The sequence below is a fragment of the Hemitrygon akajei genome, chromosome 5 (assembly GCF_048418815.1).
Source record: "Hemitrygon akajei chromosome 5, sHemAka1.3, whole genome shotgun sequence".
NCBI lineage: Eukaryota > Metazoa > Chordata > Chondrichthyes > Myliobatiformes > Dasyatidae > Hemitrygon > Hemitrygon akajei.
Window position 1 is genome coordinate 33,264,670 of NC_133128.1, and position 21,362 is coordinate 33,286,031.

Here is a 21,362-nt window from a genome sequence, read left to right on the forward strand (position 1 = left end):
AGGCCGAGATAGCCTGTTCCCGTGCTGTAATTGTTATATGGTTATATGGGAAACACCCTTTCCACATCTACTCTATCTAGGCCTTTCAACATTCGAAAGGTTTCAATAAGATCCCCCCTCATCTTTCTGAATTCCAGCATGTACAGACCTAGAGGCATACTTATAAGGATATGTATGGACCTTGTGAGAGAATATTAATTTGCAGCAGGGCAAATTACGAGAATATTAGTCAGGAACTATGGAGTGTTAATTGGAACAGCTGTTTTAGGGAGGTCCACATCTGACATGTGGAGGGTGTTTAAAAGATCAACTGCACAGAGTACAAGGCAGGTATGTTCCAGCAAGAAGGAAGGGCAAGGATGGCAAGGTAAGTTAACATTGGATGTTGAGATAGGTAATGAATTTAGTCAAAAAGATAAAGGACAAGTACGTTTATGTAAAGCCAAGGAAACTAGAATCAAACAGAACCCTTGAGAATTCTAAAAGAGCTAGAAAAGAACTCAGGCAGGGAATTAGGATAGCCAGAAGGGGACATGGAAAGTCCTTGGCAAATAGGATTAAGGAGAATCCCAAAACATTCCATACTTACATCAAGAACAAGAGGGTAACTAGTGAGAGGGTAGGACCACTCAAGGATAGAGAGGGGAACATTTTCTAGGAAATGGAGGATGTGGGTGAGGTCCTTAATGAGTACTTTAGATCAGTATTTACCAAGGTGAAGGACATGGAGGATAGGGAGATCAGTGCTGAACATATTGATATGCTAGGGCACTTTGCAGTAATGCAGGAGATAGTATTAAGGTAGATAAATTCCCAATTCCTGCTGGAATATACAGAAAGGCAAAAGAAGAGATTGCTGGGGACTTGACCAATATCTTTGTGTCCACTCCAGCCGCAGGCAAGGCCCCAGAGGACCGGTGAGTAGTTAATGTTCTTCCATTATTCAAGAAGGGAATCAGGGATAATCCTGGGAACTATAGACCAATAAGGCTTTGTCAGTGATAGTGAAGTTACTGGAGAGGATTTATGAGTATTTGGAAAAACATGGCCTAATTAGGGAGAGCCAGCATGGCTTTGTATGGAGCAAGTAGTGTCTTCCTAACTTGATGTAATTTTTTTGAATTGATATGGTGGTTAAAGCTCCCATTGTTCAGTGATTAAAGCGACAAGGGAGATTGAAGCATTGAAGCAAGTGCAGAGGGTAGGCGCTGGCTGCCTGTCTTTTGATCGGTTGCTCTGTACTGGAGAGGAAAAGGCCCGCAGCTGCACCTAGACCCAGAGAGTATTGTCCAGGTTTTTTTCTGTGTTTTGGATTTGGACTTTGGACTACAGACTCTATTTTTCAGGCTTACAGTTTTTATAGTCAGTATCTTTTTCACCTTATCTTCTTGGTTTCTTTTTTGTGGGGGGGGGAGAGAGGAGGTTTAGAGGATCTATGTGTCTGATCAGTTTTATTCGTTTTTTGTGCAGGAGGAGGGATTTGGGGGTCAATGTGCCTGATCCATTTTACTTGGTTTTTGTGTGAGAGGGGGATATGGTGGTTGATGTGCCTGATCCATTTTTGTTCATTGCTTTTTGTTTTGCGGGGAGCTGGGATCTGGGGGTTGGTGAACGTGCTGCTTTTCTTTCCTTTTTCTTTCTTGGTTTCATGGTTACCCGGTAAATTGAAGAATTTCAGAGTTGTATACTTTGATAATAAATAAACCTTTGAAGGTAGGGCTGTGGATGTTGTTTTTTTCTGGAGCCGTGGAGGCTAATGGGCAATCTGATAGCAATTTATCAGATGAAGGGCATAAATAGAGTAGACAGACAATATCTTTTCTCCAAAGGTTGAAATATCTAATACCAAAGGGCATGCATTTAAGGTGGATGCCTGGAATGCACTGCCTGGGATGGTGTTAAAGGCAGAAACATTAGAGATTTTTAAGAGACGTTTAGATAGGCACATGAATGTGAGGACAAAGGAAGGATATGAACATTATGTAAGATTAGTTTAGTTAGCCATCTGATTACTAATTTAATTAGTTCAGCAAAACATAGTGGGGCCGAAAGGCCTATTCCGATGCTGTGGTGTTCTATGTTCTAAGCCCCATGTCCTTTACTTCCTCTGTGGTACTGCAACTTTTCTCTTTCATGTACACATCCAAATCACGGCTGAAAGGTACTTCTGAAACTGCATTCATTACACCTTCATAAGTTGTGCTTCAGATTCTAACACTGCATAACATTAAGTAATCATTACTTTGCCTCTGAGCCTGCAGGAAATTACATCCTTATATCATTAGTTCTCCTGGTTGTTAATCCTGCCACATCTAAAAGTCATCACTATCACCTCTTTCCTGCAAGTCATCTAACAATTTTCCCATATTCATTCAAGAGATGTGGGCTTCACAGGCTGAGCCAGCTTTTAATTGTCCATTCATCATGCCCTTGAGAAAGTGATGGTGAGTTGTCTCCTTGAACAGATGCAAACCTTTAGGTGTAGCCCAAGTGTTGTTAGGGAGGGGGCTCAGAATTTGCAGCCAGTGATGGAGAAGTAACAGTGACTTATTTCCAGGTCATGGTTGGGTAAGGCTGGGAGTGCAGCTTTTAAGTGGTTCCTGTGATATGCTATTTGAGTTGATAGACATCTTGGATTTGGAAGGTGGCTGTCCAAGGAGTTTTAGTGCATCCTAGTACAAACTGCTGCCACTGTGCCTCGGTGGTGGAGTGAGTGAATGGCTGTGGATGAGGTGCCTATCATGTGGGCTGCTATGTCCTGTGCAGTTACGAGCTTCATGATTTTTGTTGAAGCTACACACATCCAGGCAAGTAGTGAATACCCAGTCACAGTTCTCATCTGTTTCCCATTCCTCATCACTCTTATCAATTGTGGTGTTCAAATTTCAGAGAACGGTATTAAGTAAATAAATTAGAAAACACATGGAAGTCCATTAATTCCCCAAGAAATGCATTGGATATCACAATTGAGTTTCTGTAATGACAACCAATCATCTGATTGATAAGTATATAAAAGCCAACCATTCAGAAGACACACCACAAGTGAACAGTGCACTGATGATGTCTCCTCATATGGTGACAAAACATTTGCAAATGGATTGCCAAGATCAGAGAACAGCTCAATCCAACCATCAACCACCAGAGCTACACATTTTCCGAGTTATTTCCAGCATTGGACTGCTTATTTTATATAATTTGTGCGAAGGTTTTGCATGATGCATGCAAAAGAGTGAAGTAACAAATACACCCCAAAAGATCAGCTCTAGTTATCACATATATCTCAAAACCTCAAAACATACAGTGAAATATATTGTTTGCAACTATGTCCAACACAGTCTGAGGACGTGCTGGGGACAGCCCACAAGTGTTGCCACAATTCTGGCACCAACAGAGCATGCCTACAACTTACTGTCCCTAACTCCTACATCTTTGGAACTTGAGAGGAAACCAGAGCTCCCAGAGGAATCCCACATGATTACAGGGAGAATATACAAACTCTTTACAAAAAGCATCAGGAATTGAACCCCGATCTTACAGATAGCGCTATAAAGCATTGCTCTAACCACTATGCTACCGCACATACAAATAAGCTTCACACAAGTGACCGGAACACTAATTTAACATGTAAAGCATGTTCTTCGCTGTTCAGCCTGAACCTCAACATGTACATAATATTTTACAGTAGGGCGTCTTGGAGTTCACATCTAAAGGCACAAGTAATGTCCGAAGTACCTGTGACTTCACTAAATGTTATCTTAGCAGGTTCAGACTTTATTGCTGGATTGGACACAGATGGAGAGTCAGACACTGGAAGCTTATAGCCTGACAGCAAGGTGACCAAATTAGGAGCTTGAGAAGATGAAATTGTATTGTCTGAGGAAATATAAAGATATCAGGAATTTTTAATCTCTTATGAAAATAAGTCCCTTAGCTTCAGCAATGAGCACACTTTTATTAGTGGATGCAATGCAGTATAAGTTTAAATAAATATTTCATTTTCATTATTAACATTAAATGAATACCAATATAAATATAAATTAAGCACATTTTTTCTATAAAACAAACTGTAACATAGTAACAAATTCATTCATTACAAAAAATGTTTTAAGAGAAACATGACACTAGACAGTCCATGCAGCAACATTGCTTCCATAACCTAAAAGCCAACTATAATTTATTAAGCTTTGCTGCAAACTAGCTGTAATAAAATGACACACAAGTTCCAGCCAAGCACAATCTATAAACTTTTAAGAAAAGGACAATGAATCCAAAGGAACAAAGTAAAATGATTAAAGTTTTCATGAATGCAATGGATTGTTCATTTCATATAAACTGGAATGAATGGATGTCATGCAAGACAGTGACAGAACGTACACATCCTCCATGCAGACTGACTGAACACTACAGTATTGTGGCATGGCATCTACAGCACGTGTCTCCACTTTCACGCACTTGAGCTGGATTTCAACATGCAACTGTCATTTACCTCAACCACAAATATTGTCAGAAGTACCTGTAACTTCAGTAACCCGTATTTTAGTTGTTACTGATTCGGGGATCATATTGAACACATTAGGAGTGTCAATGTCTTGTGGCTTAGAGCCTGAAATTGTTCTGAACATGCTAGGAGTGTCAGTGGTTGGCTCCCTGTGGCCTGAGGGATAAGAAAGAAGTCAGACACAAAATACTTAATCTTGCACTAAAATAATGTATGTTATTTTGATAAGGATTATTTGATTCGTCAATGTCATTAGAATATAAGGTAAAACAATGGGTTATTTCATTATAAAAGTAAACATATTCTAATGTAACCATATATTGTGAAATTGTAAATACTTCTCTTTCATTACTAAACAATGAACAACACAATGAGATAATTCAGTAATTAATAAATCAGTATATCTCAAAATGCATCCAGTATGACAGATTTGACAACAGATAATCCATACAAAAACACCGTTTCACTACCATATAACCATATAACAATTACAGCACGGAAACAGGCCATCTCGGCCCTTCTAGTCTGTGCTGACGCTTACACTCACCTAGTCCCACTGGCCCGCACTCAGCCCATAACCCTCCATTCCTTTCCTGTCTATGCACCTATCCAATTTTACTTTACCGAACCTGCCTCTACCACTTCTACTGGAAGCTCATTCCACACAGCTACCACTCTCTGAGTAAAGAAATTCCCCCTCGTGTTACCCTTAAACCTTTGCCCCCTAACTCTCAAATCATGTCCTCTTATTTGAATCTCCCCTACTCTCAATGGAAAAAGCCTATCCACGTCAACTTGATCTATCCCCCTCATTATTTTAAATACCTCTATCAAGTCCCCCCTCAACCTTCTACGCTCCAAAGAATAAAGACCTAACTTGTTCAGCATTTCCCTGTAACTTAGGGGCTGAAACCCAGGTAACATTCCAGTAAATCTTCTCTGTACTCTCTCTATTTTGTTGATATCTTTCCTATAATTCGGTGACCAGAACTGTACACAATACTCCAAGTTCAGCCTCACCTATGCTTTGTACAATTTTAACATTACATCCCAACTCCTATACTCAATGCTCTGATTTATAAAGGCCAACATACCAAAAGCTTTCTTCACCACCCTATCCACATGAGATTCCACCTTCAGGGAACTATGCACCATTATTCCTAGATCACTCTGTTCTACTGCATTCTTCAATTCCCTACCATTTTCCATGTATGCCATCGCTCAGCCCACTCTTCTAACTGCCCTAAATCTCTCTGAAAACTTTGAAAACCTACTTCATTATCCACAACGCCTCCTACCTTAGTATCATCTGTGTCATCCAGATGAAGCACAGTATTGTCCTTAGGCCCACAATGTTTTGCAGCCTTTTAAACTACTCCATGATCAAGCTAACTCTTCCCTCCTACATAGCCCATAACACTCCATTTTCTTTCCATCCATGTGCCTATCTAAGAGTTACTTAAATATCCCTATTATATCAACCTTAATCACAACCTCTGGCAGTGCATTCCAGACACTTACTTCTCTCTGTGTAAAAAGCATATCTCTGAAGTCTCTACTAAACCATCCACACTCATCTTAAAAGTATGTCCTCTTGCACTTGTTATTTCTACCCTGAAAAAAAGGCACAGACTGCCCACTCTATCTATGCCCCTTATACTATCTTATATGTCCCTATCAAGTCACCTCTCGTCCTCCTTTGCTCCAAAGAGCAAAGCTGTAGCTCACTCATTTTATTTCCACTCACAAGACATGTTCTCTAATCCAGGTATCATTCTGGTAAATCTCATCTGCACCCTCTCTAATTCTTACCCATTCTTCCTTTAATGTGGTGATCAGAGTTAAACACAATACTCCACGGGTGATTTAACCAGTTTTATAGAGCCACAACATTACTTCATGACTGTTGAACTCAATCCCTCAACTAATGAAGGCTTTCTTTACCATCCTATCAACTTGTGCAGCAACTTTGAGGGATTTATGGACTCGGACTCCACAATTCCTCTGTTCCTTTAACTGCTAAGAATCCGGTCATTAACTTTGTACTCTGCCTTCAAGTTTGACTTTCCAAGTGTTTCATTTCACATTTTTTTTTTGGTATGAACACCATCTGACACTTGTCAGCTCAGCTCTGCATCCTGCTGTAACCTACATCAACATTCTACACAATACACAATACTGTCAACCTTTGTGTTGTCTGCAAACTTACTAACCTACTCTTCCACTTCCTTATCCATGTCATTTTATAAAAATCACAATGTGCAGGGGTCCCAGAGCAAATCCCGGTGGAACACCACCAGTCATGAACCTCCAGGCAGAAAATGCTCCATTTGCTACCACCCTCAACCTTCTGTGGACTAGCAAATTACAAATCCACGTGACCAAGTTTCTCTGGATTTCATGCCTCCTAACTTACTGGATGAACCTACCATGGGGGACCTTGTCAAATACCTTACTAAAATCCACCACTGTACCTTTATAACTTTGTTTTGTCACTTCTTCAAAAAAGTCAATCAGTCTCATGAGATATAACCTGTCCCTCACAAAGCCTTGCTGATTATCCCTAATCAGACAATGCCTTTCCAAATGCTCAGAAATCTTGTCCCCAAGAATCTTCTCCGTTAGTTTTGTCCATCACTGATGTAAGACTCACTAGTCCACAATTCCCGGGATAATCCCCATTACCTTTCTTAAACAAAGATACAATATTGGCCATCCTCTAGTACTACTCCTATGGCCAGTCCAGACATAAAGATCATTCTCAAAGCTTCAGCAATCTCTTCCATCACTTCCCATGGTAACATGGGGTATATCCATCTGGCCCTGTGGACACATCTTTCCTAATGTTTCTCAAAAGCTTCAACACTACCTTTTTCTTAGCCTCAACATGTTCCATCATATTAGTCTTTTCTATGCTGGCCTCATATACATTAAGATCCCTCTCCCTGGTAAGCATTGTAGCAAAGTATTCATTAAGGATCTCCCTATCTCCTCCAACACCAGGCACACCCTTTATGCCTGAAATGTACAACCCTCAATCTAGTCATCCTCCTGTTTTTCACATATGTATTGAATGCCTTGGAGTTTTCCTTAATCCGACTTGCCAAAACCTTCTTATGTTCTCTTCTACCTCTTCAAAATCCCTTCCTAAGATCCTTCCTGACTACTTTATAACTCTCAACAGCCCCATCTGACACTTGCTTCCTAAACCTTAAGCGTTCATTCCTCCTTTTCTTGACTAAAAGTTGCACTTCTCATCAACCATAGTCAAGTCAAGTCAAATCACTTTTTATTGTCATTTCAACCATGACTGCTGGTACAGTACACAGTAAAAACAAGACATTTTTCAGGACCATGGTGTTACATGAAACAATACAAAAACTACACTGAACTATGTAAAGCAACACAAAAAACTACACTAGACTACAGACCTACCCAGGACTGCATAAAGTGCACAAAACAGTGCAGGCATTACAATAAATAATAAACAAGACAATAGGCACAGTAGAGGACAATAAGTTGGTGTCAGTCCAGACTCTGGGTATTGAGGAGTCTGATGGCTTGGGGAAAGAAACTGTTATATAATCTGCTCGTAAGAGCCCGAATGCTTCAGTGCCTTTTCCCAGATGGCAGGAGGGAGAAGAGTTTGTATGAGGGATGCGTGGGGTCCTTCATAATGTTGTTTGCTTTGCACATGCAGCGTGTAGTGTAAATGTCTGTATTGGTGGGAGGAGAGACCCTAATGATCTTCCCAGCTGACCTCACTATCCGCTGCAGGGTCTTGCGATCTGAGATGGCGCAATTTCCGAACAAGGCAGTGATGCAGCTGCTCAGGATGCTCTCAATACAACCTCTGTAGAATGTGGTGAGGATGGGGGGTGGGAGATGGACTTTCCTCAGCCTTCACAGAAAGTAGAGACGCTGCTGGGCTTTCTTTGTTATGGAGCTGGCGTTGAGGGACCAGGTGAGATTCTCCGCCAAGTGAACACCAAGAAATTTGGTGCTCGTAACGATCTCTACCGAGGAGCCGTCGATGTTCAGTGGAGGGTGGTCACTCCGTGCCCTCCTGAAGTCAACAACCATCTCTTTTGTTCACATTCAGAGACAGGTTGTTGGCTCTGCACCAGTCCATTAGCTGCTGCACCTCCTCTCTGTATGCTGACTCATCATTTTTGCTGATGAGACCCACCATGGTCGTGTCATTGGTGAACTTGGTGATGTGGTTCGAGCTGTGTGTTGCAGCCCCCGTGCTCAGTGTGATGGTGTTGGAGATGCTGCTTCCGATCCGGACTAACTGAGGTCTCCCAGTCAGGCAGTCTGGGATCCAGTTGCAGATGGAGGTGTTCAGGCCCAGTAGTTCATTCACCCTACCACCTTTTCCCTCTCTTAATGGGACAAACCCACTCACAACCCCATGCAAGTGCTCCCTAAGCAACCTCCACATTTCCCCTGAGAACATCCGCTCCCCACTTGCACTCCCAAGTTTCTAACCCTGCTCTCAACCATGGCTCTGCTAAAGGATGGAAATATGTTTTCTATCTCTGAAATGCTCATCCACCGAGAGATCAATAATAGACCATAAGACATAGGAGCAAAGTTAGGCCATCTGGCCCATTGAGTCTGCTCCACTATTCAGTCACAGCTGATACATTTTCTCTACTTTCTCCTCAACCCCAGTTCCCGGCCTTCTCCTGTAACCTTTGATGCCATGTCCAATCAAAAACCTATCAATCCCTGCCTTAAATACACCCAATGGCCTGGCCTCCACAGCTGCATGTGGCAACAAATCCCACAAATTCACCGTCCTTTAGCTAAAGAAATTTCTCTTCACCTCTGTTTTTAAAGGGTGCCCCTTTATCCTGAGGCTGTGCTCTCTTGTCTTAGACTCTCTTACCATGAGAAACATCCTTTCCACATCTACTCTGTCTAGCCTTTCAACTTTCGAAAGGTTTCCATAATCTGACCATGTTCATTACCCAGTACTAGATCCAGTTTGCCCCCTCCTCTAGTTCTATCCGCTCTACTAGTTTAGTTATAAAAGTATTAAATGGTTGAGGTCTAACTTGAATTGCACAATTATACTTTTTCTTATAGAACTCAGCAATGCAAAATGTATTCATTAATTATTTTGACAAAATTATTCATATACAAGTGCTGCAAAAACAGGCAATCTACGTGGCAATGCTTCCATCACATCAAACCCAACCCAACCATTATTCAATGAACTTCACAATGATAATCATAATAGCCTGACACTATGCAGACAAGAATTTTCTCTAAACCTAATGAAAACGATAAGCAGAATGCTTATTTAAATTTAAATTCCTGGAACTATGCAGTGGATTGCTCACTTCACAAAATTGGCATTGCATACTATATCCAACACAAAACATTTGCTTGCACACACACACAGCTGCATACAAAAGTCAAAGTGTCTACAGCACATGTCCCAACTTCCGCAGAATTCAGCACACACTTTCTTTATAACTTAATTAAAATTTATAACTTCAGTGTCTCTTATCTCGACACAATCAAATAGAATTCAACTTGTATGGAGAGTCAATCAAAGGCAGCTTAAAACCTGACAATAGGAGTCTGAGAGACTACATAATTTTGTCCGATACAAATGTTTTAATCTCTTATGAAAATAACACAGGATACACTGAAGTATACATTTACACTACATTAATTCTGCCTCTCGATATATTTGTCTTCAGATCTGCTGAAAACATTATATTGTTTCCTATTTCAGAATAAGTTTTTTTAACTGTAGCGTTAAATATCTTCCTACCCACTCATAAGTTTGTATTCAGCGAGCCAGATCATGAAGAATGCAATGCTTAATTCCTGGAAATTTCAAATGACTGTTCATTTCACAAGATTATTTCAATTTACTAAATATGTTGCGTACAAGATCCATTCAGGCTCAAAAATACATCTCTCACAAAAGCAAGAGATGTAAATATGATTAACTGTAAATATGAAATGAAGCTTCGACAGCAGATTTCTTAATATTCTCACAGTTTAGCACCAAGCGAGAAACGCTGTCAGTAGAATTTCAAGATGTTTAGATTGTGTAAATGGATTGAACGTGTATGAAGAGACAAGGGATGGCAGCTGATCTCCTGATATGAATGTAATCACTTTTGGAGTGTGAGAACTTGATATGACATGCACTGATTGGAATAAGAAGGAAGTAAAAAACAAAATTCATGAGTTCTCATGAACAAGACACACCTATTAAACATTAATATAACTAATGAATAATTCAATTATATTAATGGAAATCATTAGACTGTAGTACTATTGTAGTAAAAAAATCCTTTTCCATTACAATAACGATAAATGGCTCTCAATTATGTACAACCTTACATTCAAATAATACAAAGTGATCCATAATTTCAGTAAATGCTAACTTCAATATTACTCCAAACATTGTAATTAAAAGTTATGATAACATACATTCCATTCAGCAACATTATGTAAAAGCCAATTACTGTATAATCCGGCCTACACTTGCACAGGCTATGCAGTTTACAGCTATGCACAATCTAAAAGCATTAATGCCAAATAATTAAACAGAAAAGAAATGTTTAAATTTCATTTGATTTGGAGAATGGATTCCATGATTCATCAAGTATACCTCACATGCAAGGCAACCGACATAAAATTCAATATGCTAGTATTATTTACTTCATTTCCAAGTTGTGAACAGAACTGAAATATTGTCAAAGGATATGAAGCCTCTATAAATTGTATGGTGGTGCTTCATTTTCTGGAACTGGTATTGTCAGTAGCTTGCTGCTTATAGCTTGAAATTAATATGTACACATTGGTAGTGTCAAAGGTTACCTTTACATGACTTGAAGGATTAGGAAAGAATTCAGATTCAATATTCTGATTTTTTTTTCATTTAAATACAACCATAGGCACTCCACATGGCATCAATTTCCATCATATCTAGGACAATTAACACTCAATGTGCTTTCTAACAATATAGCCATAATTAGTCAACAGAGCCAAGCAGTTTTATGACATATGAAAATTGAAATAATTGCAAATAATCCAACAAGTGGATCAAAATATTGAATTTCAGAAGCTATGCAGAGAATTGTTAATATCATTAATTTGCAACAAGTTACATAATTAAACCACACAATTATTGTAAATCACAACACCAAGACACAAACATTAGTACCTGTAGTTTCACTTTCTCTTATCTTAACAGATTCCATTTCTGGGATTGGATAGCTCACATTAGGGGTGTCAGTAACTGGAAGCTCATGGTCTGCCGTTAAAGTGGACATATTATTTATGTCAGAGATTGGCACCTCATATTCTGAGGGGATAAGAAGGAAGCAATATAAAATTCTTAATCTCACATTAAGCTAACACACAAGTTCCCTTGATTACTACTGAATAACAAAACAATGTAGCAAATGTAGTAAGAGTGCCTTATTTGATTAGATTTAGTAGAATAAAATATAAGCATTAATAATAGTTTTCATTCAATAGAATATGTACAAGGTAACATTAACTGAATAGTAGATAAAAAGTGAAAAATAACAGAATTATTTAAAAAGACTAATGAAGCTTGATAACAATGATTTTAGCTGATCACCCGGGTGGTTCCTCTTAATGCAAACTTTCTACCACATATTGGCCAACTACATTTACAGAATGCACTCCCCACCCCCGGCTGCAGTCTAACTAGAGAAAGGATCATTTGCAGCTTTCGACTTTGATGGCTCTACTGGTCAGTTTACTATGTCGAGGCTGTATGCTTCATGGTAAGTCAGGGCAAGAGTCCTCCTCCAAGATAAAGACTGGAAAGCAGCAGCAACTTCCATACACGGCCTTTTTTATCCTCACAAAGTTTTGAATTATGGAAAAATCTCTCTTAAATCTAGCTGTGTCTAATGACAGGTGGGGCTTGTCAGCCTTGGACGGCAGGCCACCTAGGAGAAGGAAAACTCCGATTTTAAACCTCCGCTGCCTTGCAGCCATAACCACCCATGGGAGAGGCTTCGGGAGGAAACCCTGAGGAAGGAATCCGGAGCCGGGGTGCCTTGTTTACAACTTCACTCCGGCAACCTCGGCAACAACACTGGTGCCAAGCCGTGTCGGTGCTTGCCCTTCCCTTGGACTACATCAGTGAGGGGGAACCTGCTGCACGAGCAACAGCCGTTACTTCAAATCTCCCCGCCCCGGAGCGGGCACCAGAGGCGCAAACACCTGATACCCTGGGATCGACGGCTGCCTAATACTACTAGTGAAATTCATTACGTACTATTCTGCAACACAAAGATGTGAGCTATTGATCATAACCTCTGTGTACTCCAAAGACAAGCAAGCTGTTATCAAACCCCTCGCTGTCTGCTTAACTGCGATACCACCGCTCATCGCTAATGCTTTTAACTACAATGGGGTTAATTACAGAAGAGTGCAAAGCTGTTCAACCTTTAGGATCTATATTAACAACAAATATTACCTCAGCTTCAGTCATTAATTTAGAGTATGCACACAGTATTTGTATGTGCAACCTTAAGCTCCAAGACTCTGCTGGCTGTTATACTGGAATGTATGAAAGAATGGGCTTTGTGCTAATCATGGGAAGATAGTTCAAGAATCTGCCATTGATAGTTAAGGTTCACGGAAAACTTACCTTCCGAATCTTAGCAGCCACCTCTAAGAGCATTGGTGGAAAAAAATAACAACAGCTTCCTGTGCAGCAGGTAAAATATTTTTAATGACCAACACCAGCACCATGCTCACAGTCAACTGAGTAGCAGTGATTCCCAGCTTCCTCTGTTAGTCTAGAGTCATGGACAGCCACCAGTAGACACCTCAGTACACAGAAGAAATACCACAACACTGCATACACACAATCCTCACTGGCCACACCAAGCAGAACCATCCAAGCTCAATATATTGCTCAATCATCACTTAGATGAGTTACATCATCCAAATGCCTGACCTAGAATGGAAGAAGATTCCCAGGAGGATAGAGAAAATTCTTCAAAGAAATTCTTTAAATCTTCATATAAAATTGAAACTTCCTCACTAAAGCATGGAAATCCCTAGTTTATGATCTCGTTGGGCCAGTCACAAACAGAAGAAGGAATGTAGAGTGCCCCAGACTACTCAGTCACCTGCCTCTAGAGTCTGCAATTTACACCATTGAACGTCCAGCCAGTGCAGAAGCATTGATCTCAAAGGGAAGCTAAGAAGCACTAGCAGTCTGCTCACAAGTAGGAAGGAGCAAAATACTAATTGGAAAATACAGAGTTTCAGAGTTAAAATTCTGAACCAATTGTGAAAAAAAATCCTGAATTGTATTGATGCACTTGTTTGCCTAATGTGACATTCTTGGAATACTGTTTCTAAATTGATCCAATTCTTTCATTACAAAATTAAAAATATTCAAACTAATAACCAATCAGGTACTTCATAAAATCATGAGCCATATCCAGTCAGCAAGTTAATAGATAAATTATAATTTAAAATAATATAAAATATAAAAAGATACTCCAAAGAAAAATAAATCTACATGTCATGTATTTCTCATTCAAGATGCAAAATGATACAGTCAAGACTAGTTGTTAGAAGTTTTAGACCTAGCACAAAGACATGAAGTGGATTGTCTGATCAAAGGACACAAATGAAGGTCATTAAAATGATGAATAATAATAAATGCTTATACCATCAATAATACAATGAATTTCTTCCCCCCCCCCATACAATTCGTAATGACAGTGAATGTATGCATGCAAGACAGTGAGGTACAAAGATGCATTACAAACAGTACAATGAACTATTATTTAACTGAGCAATTTTGGCATAATATCTATGTGGCCCAAGTCTTTGACACCATGTTGGTCTGAACACACATTTCTAATTATTTGGTCCATGCCCAAGTTTACAGCAGGAATGTACCTCCTATATTAATTAGGAGTGCCAAATCTTGACACCTCAGTCTACAGGTTACGAGAAAGAAGCCAAATAAAATTTCAGAAATTCCCACGAAATAATCTCTAGTGTTTTAATCAATAGGAATGCACCACTGTGAATCATTATACAGTAACTATATTGTATATTGTAGCAATGGTCTTGTTCATTTGCTATTAGAAATTTCAACATTAACTATCAATTATTCACTCAGAATATTACAATACTATATATAGCATTTTCTATCACTAGTCAAATCAATTCATTAAAAATGAATGCAGCAGTTATTTTCGACTATAGTTAAGCTAATTAAGATTCAATAAACATCACAATGTGAACTTGATGAAATGACAAAAAAAAGACAAAGGAACCAGTTAATGAAATGAAATATTCCAATATGTTTACTTGCCCTGGATTGTTCAAGTAATATCCAAACTTTCCAATAAAATATTAGTAGTTCTGAGTGGAACTACAGAATCACTGCAGTTAACTACTGAATCTACTGAAACTACTAGTTAACTACTAAACTACTGAATCAAAGGTCAGGAATATTCAGGACTACTATACAGATATGGAAATCGTGAGCTTAGAGTCACAGGGTCATAGATAAATCAACAGCACAGAACTGAGAGTGGATACGAACTATGTTTGGCTGGCTTAAGCACTGATCAGAATTAATTGTTATTGCTAAGTACAATTAATAATCTTCCCTTTGGAAAATGGGGATGTAGAAATATATTTATCCATTTTTCTTGGCCAATGAAATAAATGGCAACAACTTAAAATCTTTTACAGTTTAAATTCCCAACACTTCAATGATGAGAATGAACACTGGGATTACAAGTGTAAAGGCCAAAGAACACAGGTGCAAAGATCGGGTCTGGACATCTGCATTTTTAGAATAGACCTGCCTTCCTAAGAAATGTTGCCAGAAACAAAATCAACCAATGAAATAACAATTATAATAATATGATTTTGTGCTATTACATTCTTCCAAGCCATACCAGAAAACATCTGCAACATCTGGTAGTGTGCATTTCGTACTGTATCATTGATGTAATGACTACCACATTCTACAGATAAGTATCTAAATATTTATTTTTTCTTTAGAAAAATGGCATCAGCTACAAGGAACACATAGCTTCCACTAGAATGTAACTATATTTTTGAAGAAAAGCATTCTTTGGAAAACCAGAAATATTTCAGGGTCCTTTTTAACTTCTATGGCACTAATGAAGTAACTTCAAACTTTCTGCATTTTCACTCAAAGAGTTGAACTGCATGTGCATGTAACAAATGCTGTATAACTCATCTCCTTCTACTTTAAGCCGCAAACTTATCAATCACCCCTGCTGTGGACCACTTCTACAAAGAAGGGATCCATATGCTCCACGACCACTGGACTAAAGTGTGTACATGTAGGAGGGGACTATGTTGAAAAATTAATGTGCTAGGTTTTCTAAAATTGACTCCTTCTACCTTAGGCCATGAACTTATCAATCACCCCTCATAAAAGGATTGGCATTCAATTGATCAAACATGGGCAAATGGGGCTAACTTAGATGGACATCTCAGATGGCATGAATGAGCTGGGTCAAAGGGCCTGTTCTATGATACATGACTCTACGACTCCAATATACATAGTATTTATAACCAGAGATAAATTTTCATGCTTTCATGGTGCAGAAATGTATGCTATCTGCATTGTTTCGAGAAGAAACCTGCTAAATAATAGGCATTTCCTATCCAAATGAAAAACTCTACAGCACCTGGGCTTGACTCTGTGCTGCTGACATTGTTATCATCAAGAAAAGTGTACTACAGGACTTGTGCACAATGAAAGAGTGAATGCTATAGATATTAATCGATTGGAAGATCAATATAGCATTTGTCGAATGTCTAAATTATCATTATCATTGTACTTTATTGTCACCAAACAATTGATACTGGAGCGTACAATCATCACAGTGATATTTGTTTCTGCGCTTCGCGCTCCCTGAGGTACAAATCAAAGTAAATATATTAAAAATTTATGTTTTGTCCAGGTAATTTGAGCCCCACCAGAAATACAAGCTAAGGTAAGGAGAACTCACCCGTCAAATTAGCACTGGAAACAGGACATTTCTACCCGAGCTGAAGTCAGATTGAAGTCAGTTTGCTTTAACCATTCAAAATGTTTACAGTGAATGACTAGTAGTCTGGAGTGACATACAGCCAGCCTGATGTCAATAGTGTGCAGTGGGGGGGGGGGGGGGGGATAAAGGAGTCTTTCTTACTGATCTGCTGTTGAGGTGAGCCTCAATGATGAGTGATAACACTGCTTTATTTTGAATAGAAAATTTACATAGAAATTTGGATATAGGCAAATTTTGATCAAGATATCAAAGTAGAAATTAAAGCAAACAGAGATTGATGGCAGGAGATAATTGACCAAAGGAACAAAAAAAATCACAAATGGATTTAAAAATTAAGACACATGCTGTGGGAGGAGGGATGGGAAGAGGCCCACGAGAGAAAGACTTTGAAGTACCAGCCCTTAGTGCAAGAGTGCAAAGACAAGGGATGGCAGGCATGGTTGTTCCCTGTGGAGATTGGCTGCGGAGGTTTCCCAGCCAAATCAGCAAGGCGGTTGTCAGCTCTGGGCCTGGACAAAAGGAGCAAAAAACAAGCAGATCGTAGGATGGGGGAGGAAGCTAAAGCAGCCAGAGGAAGTCCACGGAATTACAGAAACAACGTGCAAACTCCACACAGACAGCACCAGAGGTCAAAATTGAACTTGGATGGCTGGGTATAAGAGGCAGCACCCCTACTAACTATGGTACTGTGCATCAATATCTGAGATGAATCAAAGTGAAAGAAATAAGAAAAGTCTCAGAATCAAGGCATCTAAGTTGGTGACACATTTCTGGACACTATTTGAACTTCACACGCCTTCTGAATTTTATGTGAGGCAGTTTGTTGGTCAGGACAACAACTCAACCTTTACTTCTGGGAGGAGAATGGAAGCATCCAAAGTCCAAATTTGCCCTATCAAAATAAGAAAAATAATATATTTGCTTTCCATACGTAAACTAGTAAAACAGGATTGAACTTGCTCCAAGGTAAAAACAGAAGTTGTTTTGCCCTTCATGATATTAAGCTAAACTACAGTTGATCCCCTGCCTTTGTTATAATACCCTAATAAGGGATAGGTGAATTAACAAGTTACAGATCATGGCAGAATACTGACAATTGGCCCCGTTACCTCATGCACACCCGATTTTGAGCTGCCAGATCTGTTCTGATTCATTCATGTCCCAAGGCTTCATATACTGCTCTCCTTTACAGTCCACAGTTGACCAAATGTTGCACCACCAGTTAATTGTTCAGAAAAAGACTATTAAACATATTGACTGCCAGACTTCCCTCATACTCTCTTTGCACTCCCCTTCCCTAATCCCTCTGATCACAAGAAAGTAAGGAATAGAAGTTGTTCAATCAGCATGATATGTCATTCAGTTAGATCACGGATGATTTCTTCCCTTGAGCACCACTTTCTCATGTTGACCGCATGTGCCTTAATGTCTAAAATTCTATCAATCTCTGCCAGGAATATACTTAGCAATTGAACTTGCACATCCCGCTTAAAAGACCGACTTCACTGGGCCCACAACTGTTCATGATATATATTTACAATTTGGATGAGGGGACTGAGTATAACAAATGCAAACTATCAAAATTATCCTTCTCTAGGTAGGAAACCAGACTTGTGTACAATATTCCAGAAACAGTCCCACCAGGTTTCTGTACAACGAGAGCAAGAGATCTCTACTTTAGTGCTCAAATCATTGATTCAACCTTTAAAGGGAAATGGATGCTTAAAATATTGACTGTCCATTTCCCGGCACAGATTCTGCCTGACCCACTGAGTTCCTTCAGCAGTTTGCTTTTTTCAAAATCTGCAGTCTTTTGTGTTTATTTTCATTGTAATTTACATTGCCAAATCTGTTTTTAAACGTATTAAAATTGGATGTCCTCAATGAAATAGCCCAGAAAGCTCTTTATCCATTTCCATTGCCAATCTAAATTTACAGTTTTTTTACTACATGTTAGCCTTGGAAAAATAGCTAGTAAGATTGAGATAAGTTGCAGAGTCTTCTCGATGTTAAGAGATGCCAAGAATCTGTTTTCAAAGGAAAGCTAGGTTCCTTTTGCTGTGTACTTATCAAAATTACCTGCATATGGCTGTTGCACCTCATCATCTGCTTCAGTAGTTGGATTTGAAGTGATGAAGACGTTAGTTGTGGTGAATGATGAAACCTCAGGATCTAGCACGTGCATTGAAAATAATGAAAATAGAGTTAGATTTTTTTTTTTTACACACAGTGGTGAGTGCGTGGAATATTTTATCATGAGTGCTGGTAGAGGCAGGTACATTGGGGATATTTAAGAATGAAAATGACATTTCAGAGAACTTTAGAGAGGCACATGGATGAAAGAAAATGGAGGGTTATGTGGGAGGGAAGGGTTATATTGATCTTAAAGTAGACTAAAAGGTCAACACAATATTGTGGGCCGAAGGCCTATACTGTGCTGTACTATTCTATGTTTTACAGAGTATGTCTTTGATTGTGAAAATTAGCTTACACTTTTCTGAAGATAATGAAAGATTACATGAAGCTTGGTACAGCCAGCAGTACTTTATCAATCAAAAAATAAGTATCAAGGAAAAAGATCAGCACTTGTGTGTTGCTTATACAGTAAAAATAAAAGGCATGTGAACCATCTTAAACTTGGGAATTTATTCTGCCTGACTTAACAGTGAAACTTTCTGTGACTCACATAAATACTTCTTCTAACACCTCCTAATCCAATGCCATGACAGTGAGGAAAAATTAAATATCTTACCACATGATTTAATAATTATACTTCTTACCTGACAATACATCTCCATTGGCAAGACTGGTGCCCTAAATACAAAATCTGCCTCTGGATATATTGTTGCTGTAGATTTCACCAGATTCTATAACAGACCACATCTCCCAGAATGTCTAGCTTTTCTCTGAGGAATATTTTGCACACTTGAACAGATGTTTAAAATTTTCTTAAACTTATATTCAAGGATCATTGCCAAGTTTCCATTGATAGAAACTCTGGTGCTCCAGATTAACACTTGATACTCAACAGTGAAAATTTATCCCATGCACCTCAGGGTAGTGTGCAAATGCTTCACATTTGCCAAATATTCATCCAGACTGCATGGAATTCTAATTTTTAAAAATTCATTTCTTGTTGACGGCTAGCATAAATTACCCAACCTTAAATGCCTCATGGTGGTGAGCTGCCTTCTTGAACAGCTGTAGTCTTCAGGGGTTCCAGAATTTCAGAATATAAGAAGCAGTATGAATTTGTGACTGCTTCTCTATTCATGAATCATCAGTCAGGGCTGAGCTTTTACATCAGTGTGCTTTCCTGTACTAAGATCATTTCCATTGATACCCTTGATATCTAAAGATCTAACAATTACTTCATACTCATACTCAGCTACCGAACTTCCACAGCACTCTGGGTTGAAAATCTCAAAGATTCTCTATCCCTTCTTCTCGTCCATTATAAATGGTTGACCCCTTGCTTTGTGTTTTTTGGTTCTAGACAATGCATTGAAGGTGAGAATCTTCACATATTGATTGGTATCTACCCTGTCAATTTTGTATATTTTAGAAAATCACACTTCATCATTGTATAGTCTAGGTTAAATTGGCAGTAACTGTTTAAGATCACCTCACAGTACAATACTCTCATCCCATTTTGACTCAGTGACAATAAAGGAATGGTACTACATTTCCAAGCTAGAGAAATTGTGACTCAGAAGGGAACCTACAGGCATTGGTGTTCCCATGCATCTGCTCCCCTTGGTCCCCAAGCCTTCCAGACTTAAAACTGACAGGTCAGGTGCAAAGGATATCTGGACTCTGTCTTCACAACATTGGTACACACTGCTGCTGAATTAAAAGATGTACTGGTTTGCCTCTGACTTCCTAGCTGCATGGAAAATGATTCAGCCTAATACTTTGATTGCAAAATACCAGAAATGAATTGCAGTTTGAAAGGTTTGATTGTGTCTGTCCCATTATTAAAGTAACATTAGAATTGTAAATTTCACCTTTCCTTCTAATCTGGCACTTTTGATCAGCTTTTGTGCCCAAAATTCAGTCACATCCACTTTGGAAATAATAATGACAACTAAAGATAAGGCCATTGGTCCTTTTTTTTGTGGTTATTTTGTTCTTTGAAGTCTCTTCATGCTTTCCTCCACTACATCTTTCACTTTTAAGCTACTTGTTTTACCCTGAATCATGTTCAGCTCTCCCAAATGCACTCCTTCATTGCCAACATCAGAAGGCAAAATGGTTCTGAATCCAACACAACGTTTTAAATTTACTGGTTCATACAGTACACTTTACTAAGCAGTGCCTTTGTGTGATAAGCAAACATAAGAAAACAAAATAAACAAAAGTCAGCTGATCCATCCAATACAATTCTCACTTTATCTCTAAATCATAATGCCCACTTCAGCAGTCATCATTTCCCATGAGAGGGAAATAATGGGGATGAATATTTAAACCAATATGGTGTAGTAGTCTCTGAAATTCTTCTCCAGCCAAGATAATACGGATGATGCAGGGTCAACTGAACAATGTTGTATTGACAAAGGTATAGAACAATGCACTGCGCAGGAGCAGCAGAGTACAGTGTAAGGTAACTGTGAATTTCTGAGTAGGAAATAAGTTTCACAAAACATCTTCAAAACGTCAACTGTCCATTTCGCTCTACAAATACTGCCCGACTTGTTGATTTACTTGTTTTTTGCTGTCTCTTTTGCCTTCACAAAACATCTCAATTTACTCTACTCAAATACCTGTCTATTCCGATGATT

At 39.0% G+C, this 21,362-nt stretch overlaps 1 protein-coding gene across 23 annotated transcripts in view; it reads right to left on the minus strand.

Moving 5' to 3' along the window:
- abi3bpa (ABI family, member 3 (NESH) binding protein a) overlaps positions 1–21,362 on the minus strand; it is a 309,406-nt gene that overhangs the window by 146,927 nt on the left and 141,117 nt on the right. For 19 of the 23 annotated variants that reach the window (XM_073045179.1, XM_073045192.1, XM_073045191.1 and 16 more), the window contains 4 exons: positions 18,661–18,753; positions 11,697–11,837; positions 4,514–4,654; positions 3,733–3,873 (listed from right to left, as the gene is read on the minus strand). In XM_073045179.1, the coding sequence (XP_072901280.1) occupies positions 3,733–3,873; positions 4,514–4,654; positions 11,697–11,837; positions 18,661–18,753 (516 nt within the window). The remainder of the gene's footprint in view (positions 1–3,732; positions 3,874–4,513; positions 4,655–11,696; positions 11,838–18,660; positions 18,754–21,362) is intronic. The other 4 variants (XM_073045194.1, XM_073045190.1, XM_073045175.1 and 1 more) reach the window with 3 other exon arrangements.